Source organism: Nicotiana attenuata, unplaced genomic scaffold, assembly GCF_001879085.1.
Source record: "Nicotiana attenuata strain UT unplaced genomic scaffold, NIATTr2, whole genome shotgun sequence".
Lineage (NCBI taxonomy): Eukaryota > Viridiplantae > Streptophyta > Magnoliopsida > Solanales > Solanaceae > Nicotiana > Nicotiana attenuata.
Window position 1 is genome coordinate 399,932 of NW_017670673.1, and position 16,149 is coordinate 416,080.

Genomic DNA, 16,149 nt, shown 5'->3' on the forward strand with positions numbered 1-16,149 from the left:
GGAAGGTAGTGAAGGAAACCCCGCTCGATCCTGATATGCCCATAGTACGAAGGATACGATAGCACTCCTCAAGAAATCCAAGGACATCATCTGAGGCTAGCTCGCTAAATGTAGGAGGCTGATACTTCTTGAACCTCTCAAGCCTCTTCTACTCTTCCTCTGAAGCTACCGCCCTCTCCTCGGGCTGAGCTGGGGCTACCGGCTATACAGGAATAATCTCTAGGACCTGATCAACATGAACTCGCTGCTCAGGAGTGCGGGCGACGGGAGTCTGTGCTCCTCCCCCGGCCTGGGATGTAGCTGCAGCAAGGGGAAGCAACCCTGCCTGAGCTAGAGTGGTGTAGATAGTCATAAACTGTGCCAGGGTCTCCTAGAGTGCTGGAGTAGTAGTAGCAGACGTATCAGGTGTCTGGACCCCGGTTGGAACTGCTGGTGGCACCTCAGTGGCAGCTCGCACGGGTGCTCTGGCTGCACCGTAGGCGCGTCCTCCGCTTCTACCCCGGCCCCGGCCTCTGACGGCTCCAGTAGGGGGCGTGGGTGCCTGATCATCTCGAGTAGCACGTGTCCTCACCATCTGTGAGAGAATAGAAGTTTAGAATTGTGATATCAAAATCTCGCACGACAAGGAATCAAACAAAGTAAACTTTCTTAACAGTTACATAGCCTCTCGTAGATAAATACAGACGTCTCCGTACCGATCCGCGAGACTCTAATAAACCGGCTTGTGATTCATGACTCCTATGAACCTAGAGCTGTGATACCAACTTGTCACAACCCAAGTTCGCCCTCCGTGAACTGTCGTGACGGTACCTAGTCTCTACGACTAGGCAAGCCTAACAATTTACGGAAAAAGAAATAACAGAATAAACTATCCAAACTGCATAAATAATACAAATCAAACTCTTATAATGAACTACATTACCCAAAACTCGGAATCTCATGAAATCACAAGCTATGGAATAACTACAGTGTTCTAACTTCAGAGTGTCTAAACAAAAGTAAATACAGAAGGCCTAATACTATGAGCCAGAATGGAAAGGGACTCCTCGGTCTGCGGATGCGGCAGACATACCTCGAAGTCTCTGATGGATCACTCCGCCTCAAGGATGGTAGGACTGAGTCGAAGAGCCTGGATCTGCACATGAAAAACATGCGCAGGAAGGGCATGAGTACACCGCAGCGGTACTCAGTAAGTGCCAAGCCTAACCTCGGTCGGGTAGTGATGAGGAAGGTCAGGGCCCTACTGAGGTTAAAGGAAATGCAAGATATAATAACAGTGTAGAATAAGACAGTATACTTAAGTGCAACAGTAAAAGGTAACACAGGATAAAAGAACAACAGCAACTTTAACAGAACAAAGTAATCACGGAAAAACCAATACAGCTCAACGCAGAGATAACAACCGGGGGATCTCCCAGGATACCTCCTGTAGTCCCCAAATATAAATATCCAGTGGATCTCTCGGGTGCAGTCCCGTAGTCCAACTCATAAATGCGCGAGGATCTACCGGAATACCACATCCATAGTCCCAAATATAAATACTCAATACTAGGGGAATCTACCGGGTGCAATACCGTAGTTCCATTGTAAAAGTGCAGGGGAATCTCCCGGAATACAAATCCGTAGTCCCAAAGTAAACATACAGGGGAATCTCCCGGGATACCGTCCCGTAAATCCAAAGTAAATACACAGCAACAACAAGAAGAATACTCAATTCAATCAAACTTTACACCAAGGTAAAGCAGGTATTTCTAACCTAACATGCTGCACATAATTCAAATAGGGCAGTAGAACAAATAAGCAGTTAAATCAATTAGACATGCTTCCCTAAGCTAACAAGAGGCTTAACTTGCAAGTAATATAAACAGGAAAGGAAAACACAATTCTAAGTACTTAATGGAAACCGGATTTTTCAACAATTAGCACAAGTACGCACTCGTCACCTTATGTACAAGGCATTTCAAACATCAATAATACCAAATCCTAAGGGGAGGTTCCCCCTCACAAGGTTAGAGAAGCCACTTACCTCGAACCGGCTCCAAATCAACCCGAAACCATATTTTTGCCACGAGTATCCGACTCCAAATGGCCCAAATCTATTCAATTCAATTGCATAATGTAAATAACACTTCAAGTAGCTGATTCTACAAATAAATTCTAAGCTAATACGCAAAATTAGGTAAAATGACCAAAATGCCCCTCGGGCCCACGTCTCGGAATCAGGTAATATTTATATTATTAGAATCCTCATACTCTCATAAGTTCATGCATACCAAAAGTACCAAAATCGGACCTCAAATGGCCCCTCAAATCCTCAAGTTTAGGTCTCCAAAACCAAGCCCTAGTTTCCCTAACCTTTAACCCTTCCATTAATTACATCTCTAATCTGTGAATTAATACCAAAGAAATGAGTTTTTAGGTCCAAAATCCTTACCTCAATGGAATCCCCTTGAAATCCTTTTTCAAATCGCCCAAAAATCTCCAAGAACCGACTTAGAAATGATGGTAAAGCTCCAAAATCGCGAAGGAAAATAACTTATACCTTCTGGCCCAGACATTTCGCATCTGCGGCCAAAATTCCACTCCTGCGATGCTGCTTTTGCGGTCTAGACAACCGCATCTCCGGTCCTCACATAAGTCCTCCACCTCTGTATCTGCGACACACAACCCGCACCTGCGCAATTGCAGCTGCGGCTCCTTAACCACATCTGCGGTTCCTGCCAACCTTCCACTTGGCCGCATCTGCGGCTCCCTTTTCGCTTCTGCGAGACCGTACCTGCGGTCCCCTAGCTGCAGGTGCGGTTATGACAGCAGTGGAACATCTTCAGCTGTCAAAACCAACTTCCAAACTTTTCGCCAACCATCCGAAATCACCCCGAGGCTCCCGAGACCTCAACCAAAAGCATGAACAAGTCATATACCACTATCCAAACTTATCCCAATCCTTAAAACACCTAAAACGACATCGAAACACCAATTTAGCATCGGATTTAAGCCTAAAAACTTCAAAAACTCAAAATTTATGCTTTCGTTCAAAAAGTCTATCAAACCTCGTCCGAATGACCTGAAATTTTGCACACACGTCACATTCAACAATACGGAGCTACTCCAACTTCCAAAATTCCATTCTAACCCTCGTATCAAAATCTCACTATCGAACCGAAAACTTTAAAAATTCAACTTTCGACATTTCAAGCCTAAATTAGCTACAGACCTCCAAAACACAATCTGAACACGCTCCTAAGCCCGAAATCACCCAATGGAGCTAACAGAACCATCGGAATTCCATTCCGAGGCCATCTTCACACTGTTCTGACTACGGTCAAATTTCCAAAACTTAAGCTCTCATTTAGGGACTAAGTGTCCCAAAACTCTCCGAAACTCCAAATAATTCCTCCCGGCAACTCACAATAGCGGAAACAAATACGGGGAAAGCAGTTAATAGGGGATCGGGCATAAATTCTAAAAACGACCGGCAGGGTCGTTACAGGAGCAGATATCCAAACTTATTCATCACTTCATATGAATCTAAATCCGTTCGAGGATGAATGTTTGTTTAAGAAGTGGAGAATGTAACAACCCGACCGGTCGTTTTGCTTTATAGAACCCCGTTCCCCTAAATAAGACTTCCCGTACTTGATTTTACTGATTTATGACTTGCGGGGATGGTTGGTTCAGGATTTGGAAGAGTTTGGGTTGAAACCGGAACACTTGGTTCCTTAAGGTTAGCTTAAAAGGCCAAATTTGACTTCGGTCAACATTTTTAGTAAACGACCGAATCAGGATTTGAAGGTTCCAACAGGTTCGTATGATGATTTTGGACTTGGGCGTATGTTCGGATCGGGTTTTGGATGACCCGGAGCGTTTTGGCACCTAATAGTGAAAGTTGGTTCTTGAAGGTTTTTAAAAGTTCTTCAAATTCGGTTTGGAGCAGGTTTTGGTGATATCGAGATCCAAATGGAATTCCGAGACCGGAAATAGTTCTATAATGTCATTTAAGACTTGCACGCAAAATTTGGTGTCATTCCGAGTAGTATAAGTATTTTTTCGGCGCATTGGAAGTAAATTGAAGAACTTGAAGTTCTTAAGTTTGATTCAATTGGTTTTAAGGTGTGATTTTCTTAGTTTTAATGTTGTTTCGGGCATTCCGTGAGTTCGATAGAGTCAGTTTTATGATTCCAAACTTGTTGGTATGTTTGGATGGGGCCTTAGGGGCCCCGGGTGCCCTTAGGACGATGCGCGAGTTGAGTTTGAAACTCAACAGGGCTTCTAGTGCACTAGTTCTCGTGTAACCGCACCTGCGAGCCTATTTCTGTAGGTGCGAGCTCACAGGTGCGAGCCAAGCCTCATAGATGCGATCCAAGGATGGCCAGCCAAGTTCTGCAGATGTGGTTCCCTCTACGCAGAAGCGGGAGCTCGTCCGCAGGTGCGGCCCCAGCCGGCCCAACCAATTCCGCAGAAGCGGTCTATGCACCGCAGGTGCGAAAATCGCTGGGGCAGTGAAGTTCAATTAATACGGGACTTAAGCTATTTTCACTCATTTTCTCTCACTCATTGTGCGATTATTGGAGCTTCTTGAGAGGGATTTCCACCTAGCTTTTGGAGGTAAGTAATTTCTACCTATTGTGAGTTCAATACATAGATTTTGGGTAGATTTCAACATGAAAATTGGTAGAAATCACGGGTTAGATAAAAAACCTAGGGTTTGACAAGAATGAGATTTTTACCATGAAATTGACCGTGAAACTTGGTGATAATCATATATTTATGTTCCTTAGGTCATGGGTAACAACTTCCTTCGAAAATTTCTAGAATTCGGGCAAGTGGGCCCGAGGGTGAATTTTGGGAATCTTGCCTTTGGGGTTGGGTAATCACTTTAATAGTTAGAATATGAACTTTTGAACCTATAATGATTGGTTTTTATACTATTTGAATAGTTTTGGATTGTTCGGCTCTGGTTTGAGGGTTTGAGCGCATTCTTGAGTTTGGAAGTAGGCTTTGAGATGAGGTAAGTCTCTTTTCTAACCTTGTAAGAGCGAAATTTCCTCATAGGTGAACTTAATTAACATGTGATTAATTGTGGGGGGGGCTACGTACGCACGAAGTGATGAGAGTCCATACATAGCTACTATTCCTATTATGTCCAGGTAGTTCTAGGCTTACACCATGCTTTGTGGACACCGTTATGTGATCATATTTGTTGGTTTTCATTGAATGGAACTATGAGGATTTTAAGATTTCAAAGATTTCAAGTAAATTCTTATTTTTAAAAGGAATTGAGAAAAGTTACGTTATATTTAGATTCAACCGCGTCGCAAGTATATTCCGCGGGCGGGGTGACTATTTCCACTACTCTCATGGGAGTGGGCCGTTCGCCTCGACATGTTAATAAATGCATCTATGGTTCGCGCCGTTCGACCCTCGGCAGTGCACAGTTTACGTTTATGTTTGATCGGGCTGAATGTCCTCGGTGGAATTTGTTTGTGATAATAGAACTGGAAGCCCTTTTTTTAATTGGTTAAATTTAGTGTTATAGAGATCATTTATTTCAAATGAAGGAAGTGTTTTAGGTTCTTAAATATGATGGAAGAACTGTTCAGTTATTTCTTGTTCTGAGTTTATTGCTAGTTCTGTATATCATGCTTATTTAGAATCACACATTATTATATTGTTGGCCCTAGTAAGTGTCGGAGTCGACCCCTCGTCACTACTTCTTCGAGGTTAGACCAGATACTTACTGGGTACATATCTTTATGTGCTCACGTTACACTTATGTACTTGATTGTACAGGATTTGAGGCAAGTGCATCTGGCCACCAGTCCGGCGCGTAGATTGATTCCCCAGCTCGAGACTTCCCGGTGAGCTGCCATTTTGAGTCGTTCTGCAGCAGCTGGAGTGTCTCTTATGCTTTATTTTCTGTCTATTTTCTTTCAAACAGTAGGCTAGCATTTGTTTTGTATATTCTACTAGATTGCCCACATACTTGTGACACCAGGTCTTGGCACACACTAGTAGACTTATGACTTTGATTTTGCTTACATGACTTTGATTTGTATCCGTTGCTTCCACTTATTTATGTTAAAAATTACAACCTTCTAGATTTTCTTAACAAATAGGAAACTTACTAATTTATTTAAAACGGGAATTCACTAGATGATCAGTGTTGGCTTGCCTAAAAACGGTGTTGGGCGCCATCACGGCCTATAATAGAATTTGGGTCGTGACAGATATGTTTCATGAAAAAGTATGTGTTTTGAAATTTGAACAATGGAGTAGCACTTGTTGTATCTTTAAAAGATTGATGCTAAATTGCTAAAGGCATTAACATGAAAAAGATATTCATTTGATTTTGTTCAAATGGTTTCGATTGGCTATGAAAATCATGATTTGATAAAATAGATCATTTGAGGCTATTAGGCTATGAATCTATTTTTGATATTGTAATATTTTGGTAGTTACTAGTGGAGACAACCGAGATTGGTCTGAATATTAAATTCGTTACTATGAAACTATACGTGCCGGTGTAGGGACGCATTCCAAGGATAGGCCGAGGTTTATGGTATATAGTCCCCCATTGAGAGGGCAATTGATCATTACTTAAAGTAGTGAGGTTAAGTCGACTTGTACGGAGCTACAGGAAGTCGCCCAGACAAGTAGGGTCAAATACTTTTGCTAGGCCGATCACCTAGTAGTTGTTTATTATGTCGGTGTCGGTATAGTACTCCTGGTGAAAGATAAAGAAGACTTTCTTATGTTTAGGCCTAAGGAACCGAAAGTGATTTCCATGACTTAATGAAATTAAAATATTTTTGTATGATTTTATTAAAAATCTTGGATTGATGCAAATGTTCTAAGAATTTATATCATGGTTTATACTTCACTTATCTTTTCATTTGAAATGATAAAGAGCGTGATTTATATAATTATTTATCACCTTATATCAAATATTTGTTGTATAGTTTTTGTAAAATTTTATCTCAGGAACTTGAGTTAGAGAGAGTCCATGACACTTATTGGGTATCATTGTGGTGTACTTAGCCCTTAGGGTCCCCTTTTCAGGGGCCCACTTACTTTACATGTTTCAAGATGATATTTGACACGTGTCATGCGGACATGACTAGGATGACTCTCTTCCCGAGGCATATGGTGAGGCACCACTCCTGTTTCGTGGTAGCTATCATGTTATTTTCTTAATTTATGTTAGTCGGGCATTAGCCCGAGTGTTTAGTTATATTCTTTGGTACAGAGGCTCCATAAATAGTTGTGAAAAGCTGTAGTAATGGGGTTGTACACGACATACATGAAAATATATTTATTTTACTTAGTCTTATTGTATTATTATGAAAGGCTTAATGTATGATTCTTAATTGGAAAACTTTCCATCATTTAACTTGAAAATATATATGTTTTTCAAAGAGCTTCCGCAATTAGTTTTCATGTATATGGCTTGGGTGAACCATATGGGTTGGTTCGCTCGGATCGGATAGTGTGCCGTGTGCCGGTCATGTGGATTTGGGCCGTGACAGTTAACTTTTATGTTTTACACAAAAATCCGACAACGTCTCTTTTGTACTACCAACTAATTATTATATGATTCATATCTAATTTTTGTTTGTTATCTAATAATACATTCACTATACACTTAATAATATATTAAAATTTGATTCATAATTGAGTACTTAGCTAATAAGGACACGTAGTTTTTATTCTATACTAAAAAATTCTGAAGAGCACTAAAGTCACACTACTCTAATTGGCCATAAACAACATCAACTAACATAAATTAAAATCTACTACCAGTTCTACTACGCTAAAGGGCATTACATAACACTAAAAGACACTATATAACACTAAAGGGTACTAAATAACACTAAAGTTGTCAGAGATGATCCTCAAATGATCCACTCTCTAGTACAAAGCAGGAAGGGGGATATTAAATGTTATCTGACTGTTGTTTATGGATTTAGTGGGCTAGAACAAAGAAGAAAAATGTGGAAGAATCTTCAACAAATCGCTACAACTGTTACTGGCCCATGGTTGGTTGCAGGTGCCTTTAATGTTGTATTGTATGCTAGTGATCGACTGTCTTGTAATCCAGTTAGCTTTGCAGAAACTCAGGATTTCAGCTCATGTTTACAGCAAATAGCTTTATCTGAACTTCCTTGGCAGGGTGAATACTACACTTGGACAAACAGACAACCTGGTGTTGATAAGGTTAGTAGCAGAATTGATAGAGTTCTTGGGAATTATAAATGGATGATGAATTGGACTCATGTGGAGACAATCTATGATCTCCCTCAAATATCAGATCATGCCCCTATGTTACTAACTCTAGCAAGCTCATCTTGGACTGGGAAAGTACCATTTCGATTCTTCAATGCATGGACTAATCATCGGGAATTTACTCAAATAGTGACTGAAGGGTGGAATACAAAGAGCTCTACTGGTAATATGAAATATGTATGGTATAAATTGAAGGCATTGAAAGCTCCCCTAAAAGTTTTGAATGTTAAGGAGCTTAAAGGAATCAAACTAAGAATTGAAGCAGCTAGAATGGACCTTAAAGACATACAAGAACAGCTCTCAAATAAGTACTCAAACAGTCTGTTGAAAAGGGAGAAGGAGACTCTACTTAACTTAGAGAACTGGTCTATGATTGAGGAGAATATCATGCAGCAGAAGGCAAGAGCTAAATGGATCCAACTGGGAGATGATAATACTAAGTATTTTACAGTTGTTATGAAAGATAGATCACAGAGGAAACAGATCAATGAAATTACTACAAGGTGTGGAGATAGAATTACTGATCCTGAAGGCATTAGAGAAGAGATATTAGATTTCTACAAGTCTCTTATGGGATCAACAGCAAGATCACTTCCAGCCATAAACAGATTGTACATGTCCAATGGTCCCAAACTAACTCAACACCAAAGAAGAGATCTATGTGCAGATGTTACTGATCAGGAAATTCTGGAGAGCCTCAAAGCTATTGGAGATGATAAGGCACCTGGTATTGATGGATACAATGTTGTCTTCTTCAAGAAATCATGGAGCATTATCAGTAAACAAGTTACATATGCTATTAGGGAATTCTTCCTAACTTCTAAGATGTATAAGCCAATCAACTGCTCCACCATCACTCTAGTACCTAAAGTTGCTAAACCTGCTACAATCAAAGAATATAGACCAATTGCATGTTGTACAGCGTTATACAAAGTGATTTCAAAGGTTCTAGCTGCTAGACTTCAAAAGATCATGGCATACATAATCTCTGAATCTCAAGCTGGTTTTGTTCCTGGTAGGAAAATTGCAGATAATGTGATATTGGCCCATGAGCTAGTAAAGTCCTATACTAGAGCCCAAACCTCTCCTAGGTGCATGATTAAAATAGACCTCCAAAAGGCCTATGACTCAGTTGAATGGATATTTTTACAACAGGTGATGGAGGAGATTGGTTTTCCTGACAAATTCATAAAGTGGATCATGGAATGTATCAAATTAGTTAGCTACACCGTGCTGATTAATGGAGAAACTACTAAACCTTTTGAATCTGCTAAGGGTCTTAGATAAGGAGACCCCATCTCACCTTTCTTGTTTGCTATTGTTATGGAGTACTTAAGCAGATCATTCATTGAAATGGGAAAGGACAAGTTGTTTCAATATCATCCTAGGTGCAAAAAATTGGGCATAACTCACCTGAGTTTTGCTGATGATCTTCTTCTTTTTTCCAGAGGTGATCTTCTTTCTACATCCACCCTTTACCAATACTTTTCTCAGTTCTCAAAGGCATCTGGATTACAAGCTAATATGGGTAAAAGCTCAGTGTATTTTGGGGGAGTGAATCAGGTTGTTAAGCAACAAATTTTGAACTATCTTGGATTTGTACAAGGGGAGTTGCCTTTTAAATACTTAGGCGTTCCTTTATCTTCCAAGAAAATTGCATTGATCCAATGGCAACCCTTAATTGATAGAATCACAGGAAAGATCTCTTCTTGGACTACAAAAAAACTTTCTTATGCTGGTCGAATACAATTAGTCAAATCTGTTATCTTTGGTATTCAAGCTTATTGGGCTCATCTGTTTATTCTGCCTTCTAAAGTGTTAAAGATGATAGATGCTATGTGTAGAAGCTATATTTGGTCTGGTAGTAAAACTATTACCAGAAAGACCTATGTGGCATGGGACAAAATGTGTACTCCAAAATCGACTAGAGGTATGAATATCATTAACCTGATGATCTGGAACAAGGCTGCAATTGCTAAAGTATGCTGGGATTTAGCCCATAAAGAAGACAAATTGTGCATTAGGTGGATCAATGCCTACTACATCAAGCATCAACAGATTCAGACTATGCCTATCCCGAAGCAAGCTAGTTGGATGGTTCGAAGAATAATAGCTTCCAGAGATGTCCTACAACAAATTCAGTGCACAAGGGGTGACAAAGAGACTATCAGACATATGTATTTACAACTGCTGGGAGACTTGCCAAGAATGAGTTGGAAGAGCTTGGTATTTCAAAATGCTGCTCGACCAAAGGCTATTTTCAACCTATGGTTAATGCTACATGGGAGATTGCCTACCAAAGACAGAATAGCAAGCTGGGGAATGACCATTGATAGAAGCTGTGTATTATGCCAGGGACAACTAGAAACAAGAGATCATCTGTTTCTACATTGTTCTTATGCAACGGAATTATGGAGTAGAATATGGAAATGGATTCAGGAAGATCAAGTAAGCTACAGCAATTGGCAACATCATCTTCAATGGATCATCAAGAAAGCAAAAGGAAAATCCAACCAGGCCAATATCTGCAGACTGGTATTCACAGAAGTATCCTATGCATTATGGCTGGAAAGAAATAATCGTATCTTTGAAAACAGATATCGTCACTGTGATAGTATAGTGCGAGAGATAGCCTATATTTGTAATGTTAGAGTTGAGCCCAAAGCTAGAATTCAATTACAGAAATACTTATTAGTATAGAGAGTATTAGCTTGTATAGTCCTTTTGAGTAGATTAAGGTTACTATGATTTCGTTGAGATAGTCAGCAGAGTATGATGCTGACTATAGTTTTGTAATGGTCTCACTTTGGTGATTAACATAAAGAAATTAATTACCAAAAACAAATAACACTAAAGTCACATATAACACTAATTATTCAACAAATAAACAATATACAATTTTCATAATTTTTTGCACATAAATAAACTAATCCGGAAAAAAAAAATTTAAAAAATGATCACAAAAAGCGTACAATACAGTAAAAATAACTACTTATTCAATTATACATGAGTTATACTACAAAAGATTCGAAATACCTCTTTTTTGACTTTTTTGAATTGAGAAAAAATGAAGATTTGACCACCTAACCGGGCAATAAAAGAGCTCTACTACACGACAACGCCTTGGATAAGGTATTAGATCGCTAAAATAGGATCAGGTGTTAGGATACGATTTCGGGGGGAGGGGTGGGCTCCAATGGAGTTTAGCAGTTTGAATATGGGGGGGGGGGGGGGGGCAGCATTTTTGTCTTCTATCCTGAAGAAGGAGACTGGCCCGTTTTATAAAACAAGTATAGCGAATATATAAATAAAATATACCTATCTGTCTTTTCAAATTCAGGTATAGCGCATCTAATATATGCGATATATCTAGGGGTGGGCATAATACCGGCCGAACTGAAAAAATTGGTCGAACCGTAAATTTTGATTTTTCGGTTTCAGTTTAATCGGTTATTCGGTCGGTGTCTGGTTTTTAAATTATTAAATTTTGGTATTCGGTACGATTTACGGTTTTGGTATTTCGATTTTCGGTTAACCCGAAAAACCGAAGTTATGAGAGAAATCATTAATATAGGTTCTTCTTATTGTTTTGCAAATCCATTTTCATATTCATTTAGTTCATGTTTCATTACTACCTCCTTCAAGTGTTCCAACTCTTTAACTACAACCGTCTGCATTTGGAAAAACAAAGACTGATTCTCCATATAGAGCATGCAATCACAAGATGTGTCAAAAGTCTCGGTAGTAATTGGAAAGTGAATCAACGGTCAAGAATTGGATAAAATAGACTTACAACAGGAGGACTGTCTATTTCCATGAATACAATTTGCATGTTGACATAGATTTCGGAGTTGCTAGCTTTTCGCCTGATACTTTCCTTTGCACTTTCAACAACCTTATTCCGAATAAGCTGGTTAAAGTTAATTACACAAAGTGTTAACTTTCAAATTGGCAGTGCCAGAGGCAACAAACTAAATCAATAGCATATATTACTTCTCACAAATTAATTTGGCTATGTTTAACTGTCACGACCCCAACCCCGATCCGATTGTGATGGCGCCTCTCGTGAAGACAAGGCCAGCCAACTAACCCATATCGCCTTTTCAGAATAATTAATATTAATAAACAGTTTTAGTATGATTAAATAACCACAAATTAAGCAAAAGATTTCTTTATAAAGCGCAGAATAAAACCCAAACACAGCCCGATACCTGGTGTCACAAGTCACGAGCATCTATTAGAGTATACATACAACTACAAGGTCTGAAATGTACAAACAGGACTGATGAAAGAAAAGGGAGAAAAGCGGTGCTGCGAACGCTGGCAGCCACCTAGCTAAACTCCGATGACTCAGCCTCCAATCCGCTCAAAACCCGCTACCGGGTGAATAAATACCTGCATCTGCACACGAGGTGCAGGGAGTAAAGTGAGTACTCCAACTCAGTGAGTAATAAAGGTAAATAACAACTGAGCAGTAAGAAATCACGTAAAGCAAACCAATATGCTGTATAGAAGCAGTGTAAAACCCTTTGAGAAAAACAGTGAAGCTGAGAAATCTTTAGAAACATCTTAGATCAGTTTAAAATTCTTTTGAAAATGACTTTTTCAGTAATTACTCAAATGAATGCAAAACAGTTAGTGCCGATAAGCACAGAAAATCCGCCCTCGGGGCACAAATACCACAGTGTAACAAGTAAAATGACAAGTATATATGAAGGATGAACACATAAAGGTTCGCCCCTCGGGCAATATCTCAGAACAGACCAGCCCCTCGGGCTCACTCCCAGAACAATATCAGCCCCTCGAGCTCACTCTCAAAACAATATCAGCCCCTCGGGCTCACGCTCAGAACAATATCAGCCCCTCGGGCTCAGTCTCATATCAATATCAGCCCCTCGAGCTCACTCTCAGATCACAATGGGTACCCGCGCTCACTGTGGGTGTGCAGACTCCGGAGGGGCCCCTTACGGCCCAAGCGCTATATCAAGCTACCTCGTGGCATCAACTCTCGGCTCTCGGCCTCACATCACTCAAGCCACCTCGTGGCGTATAAATGTATCTTAGGCCCTCGGCCTCATATCACTCAGTGTATCCTCACATCTGGCCTCGGCCACACTCAGTCAGAAAATCATCACAAGCCCCTCGGGCATTAGTAAAACAGTAGTTCTCAACCCAAAACATCATTTACAATATCATTTAAGTCTCATAACTGAGTAATAGTGGCTGAGTTGTAAAACAATGGAAAACAGCATGACTGAGTTCAAGTAATAAATCAAAACAGTGAGAAAACCGTGATAATAATCCCCCAAGGGTTCAAATAGCTGGCACGAAACCCAAATATGGCAATCAGCCCAAATCATGATGATAACAAGTGAGTTTCAGTCAAATACGCAGTAAATTCATCAATCGGGACGGACCAAGTCACAATCCCCAACGGTGCTCTACCCCACGCTCGCTATCCGGCGTGCAAGTCACCTCAACATAGCACTACGATGTGCAATCCGGGGTTTCGAACCCTCAAAATATCATTTACAATCATTGCTCACCTCGAACCGGTAAAATCTCTAGCTCGCGACGCATTTGCCCCTCAAATCGGCCTCCACGCGCGTCGAATCTACCCAAAATCAGAACGAATACATCACAATATGCTAAGGGAATAAAGCCCAAGCGAAAACAATCAATAACGGGCACAAATCCCGAAATTACCAAAACCCGAGCCCCGAGCCCACTTCTCGAAACTCAGAAATTTTCACATCATTAGATTCCTTATCTCCCTACGAGTTCATACATATCAAAATTTCTCAAATCCGACCCCAAACGGTCCTTCAAATCCTAAATCAAAATCCAATTTCTCAAGCCCTAGTTCTTCAAATTTTAGGCTTAGTTTCCATGAATTTCTAGGTGGATTTCACAATAGAAACGAGTTTTAAGTTCAAAAATCTTACCTCCAATCGATTCCCCTTGAATCCCTCTTTAATCTCCACCAAGAAGCTCTCAAAATGGTCAACCATGGAGGAAAAATGACCCAAAATCGCGGATGAAATGTTTAATAAACTTTCTGCCCAGTTCTGATACTCCTTCATCGCATTCGCGACCTAAGCCTCGCGAACACGAAGCACACTTTTTAATTACTCAAAAATAACCCTATGCGAACGCGACAGGGTCACGCATACGCGATGTTTCAATCCCCAGACCTACACGAATGCGAGCCCCCAGGTGCGAACGCGAAGAACAATTTTCCACTGGACCCAAGTCCTTATACGCGAACGCGAAGGTATAAATCCTGGCCTTCCAAATTCCTTCTACGCGAACGCGAGACTCCTCTCGCGAACGCGAAGAGATAAATCTCTGCAACACCTGAAATAAAAATCTGCAACTTTTAAACTTAAAAAATGGTCTGATTGACCACCCGAAACTCACCCGAGGCCCCCAGGACCTCAACTTAAAGCACCAATACATCCTAAAACCTCATTTAAACTTGTTCCAATCATCAAAACACCTCAAACAACACCAAATCCACCAATTCACATCGAATTCAAGCCTAAATTTTCTAAAAACTTCCGAAACACGCTTTTGATCAAAAGCCCAACCAAACCACGTCCGAATGACCTGAAATTTTGCGCACACATCCCAAATGACATAACGAAGCTGCAGAAACTCTCGGAATTCCATTCCGACCCTCAAATCAAAATCTCACCTACCAACAGGAAATCGCCAAAATACTAACTTCGCCAATTCAAGCCTAATTCTACACCGGACCTCCAAAACCAATTCTGATCACGCTCCTAAGTCACAAATCACCTCCCGAAGCTAACCGAACCATTGGAACTCACATCTGAGTCCTCTAACACATAAGTCAACATCCGATTGACTTTTCCAACTTAAGCCTTCTTAAAAGAGACTAAGTGTCTCATTTCTTACCAAATCCTCTCTGAAGGCAAACTAATCAACTTGATCACATGAAACACGGATAACGAAGCATAAAGAAGCAGAAATGGGGGAAACGAAGCGGTAACTCATGAGACGATTGACCGGGTCGTCACATCCTCCCCAACTTAAACAAACGTTCGTCCTCGAACGTACCCAGAGTTGTTCTAGAAGCCAACCAATTGCTGAATAACTTTACCATGCATATACGCGGGGGTGATCCCACGTCACCCTATCTCATATAGGTCCGATAACACATAGTAACTGAATTTGTACAACCCAATCCAGCCCATCAACCATAGAATCACAATTTCGCTTCTAAAGCCATCAGTACGATCAAAACCTCACACCTATACTCTGAATAGGCCCGAACCAGCTGTAATAACCCATGCCTGCAACCTCCGATGCAATTATCTGATATACCACATAACTCAAACACATGTAGCGATAACTTCCCTTCACAACAGGTGTACACAACAACCGAATACCGGTAGAAAATTTCTTATCAACTAAGGTCTCATCCCAACACTTTCATATACTGCCAATGATAACTAAAACGCGCGGTATGCCATAACCATTTCTCAGGTCAACCATTCATGAAGCCACTTCTCCTTGGCAATGACCATAGCAATTTTTCGAGCCGAACCTCGATATTATCCTTCCAACATGCTGAAGTCAAATTCGTTCGTATTCATTAATGATCTCAACGATCCCCTCTAATCCAACACACCACTCTGGTGACATGACACATCAATATAGGTCTAAGCCACAACTTGCATAATACGCGCACCAATAAGCAACGGTTCGAACATACTCAAATCACGAAAATGACTCAAATGAAAGAGTTGTACCTCAAGCTCACCAGTACCATCACAACACAAGGCTGAGAACCCGTCTTACATCATAGAAATAGAACACATGAATCTAACCCGAAAGGTC

General features: G+C 40.6%; 1 protein-coding gene across 1 annotated transcript; it reads left to right on the top strand.

Annotated features, from left to right (window-relative positions):
- The first annotated feature begins 9,606 nt into the window (after positions 1-9,606).
- Positions 9,607-10,983, top strand: LOC109242131. The gene has a single exon (XM_019408962.1). The coding sequence runs from the start codon at positions 9,607-9,609 to the stop codon at positions 10,981-10,983; it is 1,377 nt and encodes a 458-aa protein (XP_019264507.1).
- Positions 10,984-16,149: the final 5,166 nt, after the last annotated feature.

What these genes read in the sequence shown, in the direction of transcription:
- LOC109242131 (XM_019408962.1), top strand. Translation starts at nt 9,607, where the DNA reads ATGGAGTACTTAAGCAGATCATTCATTGAAATGGGAAAGGACAAGTTG.